Raw genomic sequence first — 12705 nt, forward strand, 5'->3', positions numbered from 1 at the left:
TCAGTAAAATGTGGATCAATTCAATGTCACGGGTTGGGTGCCTACGACTATGTGTAAAACATTGGGGGCTGGTGGAGGGACCCAAAGGGGAAAGGCAACTCAATTTGGGAACAATGGAGGAGAAGGTGGAATAATGAAAAGGTCAGGGACTTAAAACCTAGGTCTCTTGGCCCTTTCTCTGTTTCCAAATTAGTCGTGCAATTGGGGATGTGGAAGGGAGAAGGGAATCGTTCCTTCTCTCTGTAGAATGAGCTTAGTCTCGCCATCTCTGTCTTCTTGCCACTCTGACATTCCATGTTTTAAGGTCCTTTACAGCCCTCCATTCTAGTTCCTAAGAGAATGGCTCTCGAAAGTTTTTGATCACGGCAGGCACGATGTTATTCTTTGCCATAAGGGAAGAATCACAGTACACTGAATGTTGAAGTTGGCAACGATGAGGGGGAGTTGGGACATTGGAACATGTGCATATGATTGCAAATGCGAGTTTCATACCATTCCTGGGAGACCCAGACATGCTACTGCAAGGGTAATTTGGCACACTTAGCAGAACTCAATCTGCCTATGCTATTTGAGAACCACTATTGAGATCCCTTGTCGCTAGCTCCAACATTTTGAGCTCTGAGGGCCCCTGCTTCCAAGACATTCTGTGTTCGAAGGGCTCTTACATGCTAACATTATGTCATCACAATAATGACCAGATCAATGAAAAGGGGGGAAAAGATGCATTACATTGCATTGGCTAACGATATTAACCCAGGATTGATCTCATATGTCGATGAAGGAGGAAGCAAAGTAATAGGAAAGATGCTAGAGAGATGCCATCGATTCCGTCCATAGAGCCCAACTTGGGGGAAGCATTTTTATCAGTACTTCTGGATGCCTCTCTCACTTGTCCTCAGTTAAAGTGCAAATATTCAGGGAAGGGATATTAAAAGCAAATCACACTGATTCAATTTGATTGTATTCAACACACATTAAGTGATTATTATGTATAAGGTGAGCAGCTAGGTGGCATAGTGGATAAAGCTCTGGGACTGAAGTTGGGGAGACTCCTCTTCCTGAATTCAAATTTGACCTCAGACATTTACTAGCTGTGTGACCCTGGTTAAGTCACTTAACCCTGTTTACTTCAGTTTCTTCATCCGTAAAATGAACTGGGGAAGAAAATGGCGAATCACACCAGTGTCTTTGCCAAGAAAACCCCAAATGTGATCACAGAGACACTAGTGAAATAACTGAATAACAACAGCAACGTAGGAGGTATTGTACTAGCTTTTGGGGGATGCCCTCAAGGCACCTACCATCGAATAGAAGGATGATGATGATGATAATAACAATAATAGCTAATATTCATATATCATTTACTATGGGCCAAGCAACTTCACAATTATGATCTCATTTGATCCTCCCAACAACCCTGGGAGTCTGTACTATTATTATACCCATTTTACAGATGAGGTAATGAGGTAAAGTGGTTAAATGGACTGTCGAGGGTCACAAAACCAGAAAGTGTCTGAGCTCAGATTTGTACTTGGGTCTTCCTGACTCCAGGTCCAGTGCTCTGTCCACAGGGTCATTTACACCAATTAGTATGATGCCAGTTAGACTACAATGGGGATAAAGGCAAGCTCTGGACAGAAAGTGCTAAGAAAATATGTATAGAGAGATCAGAGGAGGGGAAACCTTTGTGTAGAAGACCTTTGAGGAAATGAAGGAGTTCAGTAGGAGGACAAGAATGAGAGTGACCTTAGTGAATGCAGAGGGGTGAGACAGAATGAGATGGAGGAGCAGGATGGTCTAGGTTGATTGGTCCCTCAGTGGTGTGAATGGTGGGCTAGAATGACAAGGTAAGGGAAAAACATTTGTAAAGACACACCAGGCTAAGGATGGGGCCCATATTGTATCCTACAAGAGAGGAATCCCTGAACAAGAGAGAGGGAGCTGAAATGTACTTTCTATGAGTTGCGTTGCCACTCTGTTTTATGGATGGTGTATTTAGCTGGAGTATTCAAGGAGAGGGGGTCCCTACATTGTCCTATTTGCTCAGAACATACTATCCTTTCCCCCTATCTCTAGCTGTTGGAAGTTCCTCCCTTGCTGTCTTCTCTAGGAAGTTTTCCTCCATGCACCCAGATGAGCCTGAACTCATAGATATCATCTATAGGATCCTAGGACTCCAAGTTGAGAGAAAAATTAAAAATCCTCCAATCCAACGGTGTCATTTTACAGATCAGAAGAAGGAAGCTAATAGTGCTCAAACAACTTGCCCAACTTTGCACAGTTAATAAGTAACAGAGCTAAAGCTCGAATGGAGGGTCTCCCATTCCAATTCCAGACTCAAGAAATAGAGTGAATTATAATTCAGGGTAGAGATGTATAGTGAAGACAATTTGTATTTCAAAGTCCTCAGATTACCAGGCTAAACCAGTTCGCCCAGAGACCCTAATGCTATTATTAGGCCAAGTTAAAAACTGTACACGTGGAGAGTGAGGAAAATGGCAGAAGGGAAGTTGACATGGGCCCCACAGATGCTTCCCTTCCCTCCTTGCTACCTAAGTGCATATGGAATTTCTCAACTTTGATTCTTTGGAGGTATGATGTAGTTCTCCTAACAAAACTTTTAGCATGCTTTGCAGATACTCTTTCCTTTCTGTGAAGCCTTGGAATAATGCTCTTGGCTTGCAGGAACTTGCATGTTCCTTCCACGGCCAATGGCACTTTCACATTTAAGCCATTACTCAGGAGGGAGCCAGCTCCAGAAGACATCTTCCAGAAGTGCCCAATTTTAAGAGTTTGCACCAATGGCAGAGACGGTTCTAGTCAGAAGATCTGGAAAGGCCTCAACCAGATGCTGAATTAAATACTTCTAGGAAAGCTTAATCACTGAAGAGAAAAGCTTCATAGAAGCCAATGGGTCAGCCACCAGATGAAGTGAGATCTCGCTTTCAGAAAGTGAGATTCCCATCCTTTTGGTGACCTCAAGCTACTGAACCAAGCAAGCACCAAGCGAGCTTCATATGCCTGTTGAAAGCATTTGCACCTCTGAGCACAGTGGCCCTCCAACCCTGTTATATTTCAAGGTAGCAGGGTGTAATAGACAATTTGACAGACCCAAATTGAATGACAACAGACTTCCTCCAGTCTCTTTAAAAGCAGCAGGTTAGGGGAGAGGAAGAAAGAGACTCCTGTAACAACTCTATTCAGTCATACAAGTTCAAGTCCATTGCTCTGATTCAAAGCCAGGACACTGTGCTCTGCTCAGATTTACCCCTTTACCTTCACCCCAAAAGTCTTTCCCCGAATGCCAGACACCTGGTTCTGTCAATTCTGCAGAGAACCTGACAGCAGCTTTTACTAAGTGACTTGGGATTCCTCCGAAAGAAAGGGATTTGTTTTGACAAAGTGAGAATACAGCAATTGTTTATTCTCGGTAGTACTTAATTATATCCTCAGAAAGATATGGTTAGTTCAAAATTCAGGCGTCGAGTGTATTCAGAAATCTTTATCCAGTCTTCCCAGGAAGTGAAGCATTGATTCGAACATTTTTCCATCAGCTCCTGAGGTCGGAATCGATTGCCTATGGTCTACCTGTCTGACCTTCTCTCATCCTAACACTGAAAGCTGCTATTTAAGACCCTAATTGGCTCTTTATTTGAACAATATTGAGGATGGCCTCCTGACAAAGGGAGCCAGAGTTAGAATTTAGGCTCTCTCGTGGGTTGTGGACTTCTTAGGACTATTTGAGCCTCCCTATTTCAACCCATGTTGAAAGCTGAAGAAACTGACCGACTTTTGCCCTTTTGCACATTGGATCTGGACCAGATTCTCATAACTGATGCCAGCTGAACCTAAAAGTAGATGGAGCCACTAAGTTTGAAAGTGTGCATGAAGGGGCAGGAGGGGTGAGCAAGCCTAGAATGGCCATGTTCTAGAACCTGCTCCATGGGACCTTCTCTAGCTTTCCTCATCCTAAAATGTTCTCTTTGTCTTTGAATCTCTTCTAACATTTTGCTTGAACTTCTATGGATTTACTACAGAGGTATAGACTGCATGTGGGATTTCCTTCATACTGGAACTCCTGGATCTACCAATGGCAGGTCAGACCTTCTCTCAAACTTATACTGTTAAAGAGGCCAAGGTAGTGGGCTGCCCAGCATCACACAGTATATGTTTGAGGCAGGACTTGAATGCTGATCTCTGTGGCTGTGAGGTCAGCTTTTTACCTGCTCTACCACACTCTCCACATAATTGCCATTCTATTCTATTCTCTATTCTCTTCTATGGCCATATAACCTTTCTGTGAATTTGTCTTGCTTTCCCAACTGGAGTGTAAGTTCCTTGAGGGCAGAATTCACATCTTATTCACTGTGGTAGCCCCACCGTCTCTAACACAGTTCTTTGTACACAAATGTTTTGTACAGAGCAGGCTCATCCTCCAGGTTTGTTGAGTTGAAAAAAAACTGCCCCGTGCTCAAGATCTGTTGTTGAACTTTGATTCCACCTATGTCTGTCCAAGCTGAAACGTAGGGTCTGACTCAGATGTTAGCAGAAATTTCAGAGCATCTTATATCTCCAAAGTCCTTTTAAGAAAATCATACACAATTTTCTCCTCCATGGGGGCTCCATCCATTGCAAAAGTCCGTGGCCCCAAAGCAGTTCAGGGAATTTGCTCACTACCATCTTGAACTCTTCATGAAACTCAGTGTTATTTTTATCTCCATTAGACTGTGAGCTCCTTAAAGACAGGTGCCATTTCTTAATTAAGTTTTGCATCGCCAACAGAGAGTAGTATAATGTTCCTTACAACAGAGGGGCTTAAAAATGTTTGTTGATTGAATGAATGAATAACAGCACTATAGTTTCTTGTCTGGGATTAGCTAGGGACAAATGAGTGGGTACCTGCTCTGTAAGTCCCTATGGAAAATTCCTTCAAAGAAAGAAACAAAACTCTAGAGAGAATCTCCTGGTATGTGGAAGAATTCTTCTATGATTCTTGCTCCGATTAAAACCCCACCAGCACACTGGATTCTGTTTATGCCATACTCTCACAGATCCTCATTCCAAACAGTCTGTATTTTAACTTCCTGCATCGCTGGCCAGGCATCATTGGCCATGCACCAGCCTTCCTGGCCCTACTGAACACATCAGCAGGGTCATCTCTGAACACAGAGGACAACGCCAGATAGACAGAGAACATGCTCTGCTGTCGCCCCTTTTCCAGGGTAGACTTGTCAGGCTCCCGGCTCCTCTGCTGGCTGGGGGCTTCCTTGCTTATGTGTTTGGGGAGGGCAGGGAGCTGGGGGAGTCTTTAGGCTGGCACCAGGAAGCCAGCGGGGAATGTCAGGCGGTGCGTTGCCCTGGGGGCAAGCACTTGAGCAAGAGGAAAGAAAGGAGCGCAGCTACTCTCTCCAACTTAGCTAAAGGAGGAGGCAACTTGTTGTGCTCTTCTGAAAAGAATCAGGCCCCCCATTTCTTATTTAAAATGAGAAATTCAAAGAACCAGCCTTCCATAGACCCGAGGAGGGGAATAGGAGTAGCAAGAAAAATAAATGCGCCAACTTTAGCTGAATGACAAGAGTCAAAAAGCAGGCTGAGTAAAAGGGTAATTTTAGGGGGGAAATTACGGGGGGGGGCAATGAAGTGCCATAGAATGAAGAACTAAGGCTTAAGTTCCCCAAGGCCCAGGAATGCGGAACTTGGCTGGCTGTTGCGTTAGGGGGCCCCTTTTGATTCTGGAGGACAATGCCAGCTTTATGACTGAAACCATAGCTTTCCCCATTTGTAACAGAACTACTGTAATTCCATACTCTGGACCAGTAAGATATCTGATACCCTTTCAGACCAAATCTGGAGGCCCTGGCTATGTCTTTTGCATAAAACTCTACTTTCCCCCCACTTTTAATGCAAAATCAGAGTTTACACTCTATGCCACAATACAGGTTCCACTTTCTAGGGAGGACTTTGAAAGGCTTTGAAAGTGTTTGCATTATAGGTGCGACATTATGGTACTTAGTGCTGAGTTTATTCAGGAGCTTATAAACACAGCTTTTCCCTGGAGGGAAGGCTGACTCTGAACCGGGGAAGGGAGCAGGGAGGGTGGGGGAGATTCCTGGATTGAAATCAAGCTTCAGTGAAATCGGTAACAGTGAATTAGAAACCAGAGAAAACAAAAAGGAGAGAGTGCCAAAACATTTTATGAAATGGGAACATTTCTATCCTTTGAATAATTAATTCAGGGAGTCACACAAACAAGGAAAGAAAGCTAAATGCTTACAAACTCTTGCTTTTCTTTGTTGGAAAAAGCAAAACACCACCACCAGCACCCCAAAACTTGACGTTTCGGTGGCGTGCCTACTGGTACCAGATCTCCTTTTGTTTCTTCTGACTTCAGATTCATATTCATCTTTGAATGTTACTCATGACAATGACCAGAAAGTATCATTGCTCTTACCCTGAGGTAGTTGAGGGTGAAGTTAGTCAGTCCCATTCGGGTGATGTTTTTGGACAGCTGTTCCAGCACCTGAGGGTCTTGTGCCTGGAGAGGAGAAAGGGAGAGGAAGAGGGAGAGGGAAAAAAGAAGAGAGAGAGAGAGAGAGAGAGAGAGAGAGAGAGAGAGAGAGAGAGAGAGAGAGAGAGAGAGAGAGAGAGAGAGTCAGAGACAAAGGAGAGAGACAGAGGAGAGACAGAGAGACAGAGAAACAGAGAGACACAGAGAGAGACAGATGGAGAGAGAGAGATTGATAGAGAGAGAGAGAAAGGGAGAGACAGAGACAGACAGAGAGACAGAAAGGGAGAGAGAGAGGCAGAGAGAGAACAAAAGAGACAGACAGACAGATAGAGACAGAGACAGACAGAGACAGAGAGAGATCAGTTTATTTTCTCTCCATGTGAATCAAAACTCCTAAGCTAGACAGAATTAGAGTACAGAGGAAACTTCTTTGGGACCAGGAACTTCAGTTATGTAGCCCCCCATTGGGACTGGACTCAAAGGATCTGGATTACAATCTCAACTCTGGACCACCCAGGTGATCATAGGAGGATCACAGACCTCAGTTTCCTCAGATGGATCTTTAACCTACGTCAGCTCTAACTGTGATGCTATAGCCCATTTTTATAGATAAGGTGTGTAGGGAAGGGAATAAGCATTTTTATACTTCTGTAAATACTACTACATGCCAGGCACTGTGCTAAAAAAAAATGACATTTTATATTCACAAGGTTCTATGATTATTCCCATTTTATAGTTGAGGAAGCTGAGGCAATTAGAGGTTAGGTGACCCATCCAATATCACACAGCTGATTAAATGCCTGAAGCTAGATTTGAACTCTCACTTCTAGACCTTTAAGATAGAGGATACCCTCTAGGTCACTGGCTGTTTCTGATAAGAGGCAACTGAAACCTGTATTGGGAAGTGAAATAGCCTGAGAGAACTCTGATTTGAAGTTACATGGCTCCCCTTTGCTCCCTTTTTTGCTTCATTATTATGTTAATATTTTTAATATTTAAAGACAGCTTTACATAATATGTAGTGACTAATTGGGTTCCATTCTTCAAGCTCCAGCATAAACAGATACTGAACTGACATTCACAGGATTCCAATTTGGGAGGGAAAATAGCATGTAGCCTTGAGTGAAATGTTCCTTTCTCACCATCTTTAAGCACTGGGTCATTATGGCCTGCCAGGGAACAGACAGATGATTGGATGCAATTCTAAGAGAAAATGTCTCCAGATTTGGCAGAGACATATGTTTTCGGACCATGCTATGTTTCATTTCATGGTGATGGTGTTTGTTAACAGCTTGGAGTTAAATTCTGTATTTGAAAACTTTGCAACTGCCATGAAACATTTAAAAAAAAATCTGACTCTCCTCCCAACTGAATCAGTTCTGGAAATAGGCAATTGTCTACAGTTTTCGTTTCATAGAATTTTTTTAAACCCTCACCTTCCATCTTAGAATCAATGCTATGTATTGGTTCCAAGGCAGAAGAGTGGTAAAGGCTAGGCAATGGGGGTTAAGTGACTTGCCCAAGGTCACATAGCTGGGGAAGTGTCTGAGGTCAGGTTTGAACCCAGGACCTTCCATCTCTAGTGCTGGCTCTCTGTCCACTGAGCCACCCAACTGCTCCTCCTCCACCAATTTCCTAGAATGTTAAGGAGAATCATCAAATCTGCTCAAATGTCATTCATTTTAGAGAAAAGATGTTGAAATTTGAAGTTCAGTCCAAATGCTCTGTCTGGGGGTGGTTGTGATCTTGGTCTAAGGCAGGCTTGTCCGAACCTTTCTTTGTGATATGGACCCTTTAGACAGTCTAATGAAGCCAGTGGTGGATCTTTCTCATAATAACATTTATAAATGCTTAAAACAAAACACACAGGATTACAAAGGGAACCAAGCCTTCTGAAAGGCACTCATCAGAATATTTGACAAGAAATAAAAATACAAATCAAGTTCATGAACCACAGGCTAAGAACCTCTTTAAAAAAGTCTTGATTTCTGTCCCCAAAATACTTTATGAACTCTACTTGAGGGGAGGCTTCAAGCTAAAGATTCTCTGGTTGTGAATGACTCCTACTTGGCCAAGTTCTCACCCTTATCTTTAAAGACCCCTCTAGGCGGCTATGCCAAAGCTCCCTGCACATAGTACATGCTCAATAAACATCTGCTGATTTAACTTGATTTGATTTGTAGAAGGATGAAAGAAAGAGAATGAATGCAAATTTAGTTCCAACACTGGAGCATCATGTGAAAATGCTTGCCTCAGGATGACCTGGCCTCAAGTTTCATGAGAACTCTTTAATAAAATCCATAAAATATTTTGCTTACTCTTTCCATTTCTTTTTTCATTTAGAGATAAGAGGTTTATTAGCCCAACTAGGGCAGACCATGAAAATGATGGAAATGGAATTTAGGATGAAGTGAAAAGAAAGGTTGACCAGGGGCAATCTCGTTCCTAAGTTTCAAATGCCAGACTTCAGGACAAACTTAAAGAGAGAGCCACAGAAACAAAAGCAGGGGAATTGGGCTTGTGAAGTCAGTTGGACCAGGGCAAACCTAAATATTTACACTTAATTGCTTAAGGTGTGAAAACTATTGGAGTTCTTTAGGAAACATAATCTCAGCTCTTCACATTAGGTCAAGTGAAAAAAAAAGGATTACTTACATGCATGGCTAGGATGCTTCGTGGGACTAATTCTCTGTATTGTCTAATGGTAAAGTGCCATGTTTTTATTCTCATAAGATCATCAAAAGTAAATTCCAAAATCAGGCGTCCTTCCGTGCATACCTGGAACGAACAAGCAACAAAGGTGTTTTCTAAGACAGTTTCAGAGTTTCCTTTGTCTATTTAACATTTTTCAATGGTTTTTCCATTGGAAAGATACTGGAATTATTTGGGAAAAATTAAAAAGTAGTTAGTTTGCCATTATGTCCCTTTGGAATCTGACAAGCCCAATGCTCCCTCCAACAGCCAAAGCTCTTCTGTTTAGGTAGAGAACAGTCTGATTACTTCACAGTTGAAGTTTTAGTGATTCAGAAGCATTGGACTCCTCTGCCTCAATGTATTTGCATGTTAAAAGAGGAATCCTTGAGAAGGGAATGCTTAACCAAAAGGACTGGTTCTCAAGAAATTCAGCAGCTGGGCAGAAGAAAGATATCTCCAGCCAGTAGCCATTTTGGTGCCCCCTTAAATCACCCTTCATAGTTAACTGCCCATTCTGTCTAAGCCAACAGCCCACCTTAGAGGCAATTTCATCTTTCTAAGAGAAAACTATATTGTTAATGAAATATTAGAATTGCCTGAATTTTTTTTTCTTTGATAGAATAGTGGGTCTAGGTTGTGTCTCATAGGGTTCTGATCTTCAAACTATTTTTATGCTGTCATTCTTTTTTTTCCCTTTTCCTACTCCTAGGTAATGGCCTCAACCCTTCAAAACATATAACTTTGTTATGCAAATTTGAAAGCCAGCTTCAATGATGCTTCCCACAAGTGGAAGCAATAACATTGGTTGAGTTGAAATAATTCGAGATAATCTAGCATTTCACAATCCAATTGGCCAAAAAAAAAAAAGGAAATAGAAATGTGGTCATTGGTAACCAATAAAGTTGTATGGCCAAGAAAAATGTTCAGAAGAAAACTGACTGACTGGGACAAAAGTCTGGATCATTCCTAAATACCATCCCTTATGTTGAAAGATGATGCAAATCTCATCTTTCCTGTTAAAAAACTTTGGTGGTTAAATGGATGAGGAGCTATTTTAGCAGAATCACCAGACTACAAACTTCTGGAAACAGGGTTCATGTTTTACTCAACTTTCTATCTCCCCCAGTACCTGTCACACCCCAAATGCACACAGCTGAAATAGAATAAGTGCTTTTGAACCCTGACCCAGCATAATGGAAAAATAGTACAGATATTCAGGTTGGGGGCCATGAAAATAATATTCTCACATTACTTATTTTGAAAGTCATCCCAAAAGCACTGTAAGATTATTATTGATATTCCAAGTGAAAACCTCTCAAGGGGTTCCAATTAGCAGCATCCCTGGGCAATTTTAGGCAGTAAAACAATGTGACCCTTATTTCTTGTTTAGTTGGTCTTTAGAACCCTATTTCTGGGATGCAAGCCAGTGAAGGCTGAGCCTGAGAACATGGGGATAGGCTGGGGTGTTCTGGAGGGTGTGAAGAACATTGCTTCTCCAGTGCCCCAACTGGCTTATCCCCAGAGCTTCATTAGCAATGGAAATGATTTACCGGAGGTTTTCAAAAGAGTTGCATGGGGATTAAGCCACACAATTCCCACTAGGGTGTTAGTGTGACAGAAGGAACCTGTGGTGAGGGGTATAACAAAAGGGTGGGAGCCAAAGCAGGCAGCAATTAGTGAAATGTCTTTACAAAATAAAGCACCGACATTTGGATGGTATAATCCTCTATTTTAAAGAGAAGGGATTACCAGAAGTTTAAACAAATATTAGAGGAGTTAAATGTCATACTATATTATTTATTTGTTTGCCTGTTTAGGACCCCTAAACCCACCCTGGTATAGGTCCTGGTTTCCTTTCAACCAGAAGCAAATTTCATGTGTAAAGCATTTGTGTCACCTTTCTGATAAATTACTCAATTGGAGAACAGTAGGGTCAAGTGAAATTGTGTTCTCTATTTGCTCTGACATAGCAAAGGAGTTGGGGGTCCTTCTTCTTGCAGTCCAAATACAGGCTTACACAATAGAGGGCTGCAACAAGTCTCTCCAGGATTGACTCCAGTTCCAGACAAGCTTTGCACTTTTTCATGATGGACAATCAGTGGGATAGAAATTCTCAAATTTGAATTTGAGCCAAATATATTTTCCCTGGGGAGTGGGAGGGAAATAAGAAAATTGCCTGGATCAGAAGAAGATCTGAACCTTTCAATTTGTTTATAATAAGGCCAAAGGTATGTGTGACTGTCCTGCTTCTCTCCTGTAATCTTGCTGGTGAAAACCCCTCAAAGGTGCCAAGACAACTCTAGACCTCTTTTCATGATACTAAAGGAAACGGAGCACTTGGGGGATTACTTATTTTATATGCAATAATCACCAAATGGAATAGAGACAACTAGGAAGAATATGCACCTCGCTGGGAGGTGGCAAAAATGGGGTTGCTTAAAAAGAGGAAATCCATCCCCCTCCTTCAGAAAAATTCTGTACATTGCTCTTAATCAATCTAATTAATGTAGCTTTTCATCTAAAGTCGCTCCCCCCCCATCCCATTTTTCAGGCTGCCTTTTACTTAGAATCCAAAATCAAAAGGGTCCCCAATTAAGAAAACATTTTCTGTTGTGCTGAATTCATGTTACCGCACTGTGAGCTCTGACATTTTGTTTCTGTGGTAACCAAAATCAGCTGATTAGTTGGCATGGCAACAGAAAAGATGTAATCCCAGCAGACACACTCTAATCAATGCCCCCAGCACAGATGGTCTCCGGAGGATCAACAAGAAAGAGGCTGCAGGCATTCAGCATATCACGTGCTAGCTTGAGACTAGGCCAGGAACAAGAGAACTAAAAAAGAACATTTCTCAAACTAACCGGTAGCTTTTTAACCTCTTCCTCCCTGGGACTAATTGCAGGATGCAGTTGAGCTTAATGTTCAGGGAAAACAAAAACTTCTACAGGGCTCTTCGCCATGGAAATACCAATTTTCCACGGGGCTGCGACCAATGCACATGCCTGCACACACATGTAAATCACATGTATGCACGACATAGAAGGAATATAATTATATATGCTTGGCAAATGTACACATCACATGTATGTGATGTTTAGATATTTAGAATAATTGTACACATGCACATGTGCATGCATTATACATGCATGTATATACTACATGAACATACATGCATGTATCAGGGTGGGTATATAATATATATTGGGATATGAGCATATACACTCAAATATACACCATGTATGTGTTTGCACATATATGCATCTATAGCTTTTCAAGCTTGATTCACATAATAGCTAATTCCTGACTATTTTTAAATTATTTTAGTTTCTAAGTAATATAAAACTCATTTGCATCATTCTGAGCTACTGCTTGTCCCCGCTGCATCTCTACATTAAATACATATTAAGATCTTCATGGTCACTCGTAAGATACCTTCAGCTGTCCTGGTAGCAAAGAAATACACAGAGTGGATGCAGGCACTGTCTATGATGAGAAGGGATAAT

The 12705-nt window shown here is 41.8% G+C and overlaps 1 protein-coding gene across 7 annotated transcripts in view; it reads right to left on the minus strand.

The window, feature by feature from the left end:
* LDB2 (LIM domain binding 2) overlaps positions 1-12705 on the minus strand; it is a 401987-nt gene that overhangs the window by 85722 nt on the left and 303560 nt on the right. For all 7 annotated transcript variants that reach the window (XM_007496683.3, XM_007496685.3, XM_007496684.3 and 4 more), the window contains exons 4-5: positions 9164-9286; positions 6452-6535 (exon numbers count right to left, since the gene is read on the minus strand). In XM_007496683.3, coding sequence (XP_007496745.1) covers positions 6452-6535; positions 9164-9286 — 207 coding nt within the window. The remainder of the gene's footprint in view (positions 1-6451; positions 6536-9163; positions 9287-12705) is intronic.

This window comes from Monodelphis domestica, chromosome 6 (genome assembly GCF_027887165.1).
Source record: "Monodelphis domestica isolate mMonDom1 chromosome 6, mMonDom1.pri, whole genome shotgun sequence".
Taxonomy (NCBI): Eukaryota; Metazoa; Chordata; class Mammalia; order Didelphimorphia; family Didelphidae; genus Monodelphis; species Monodelphis domestica.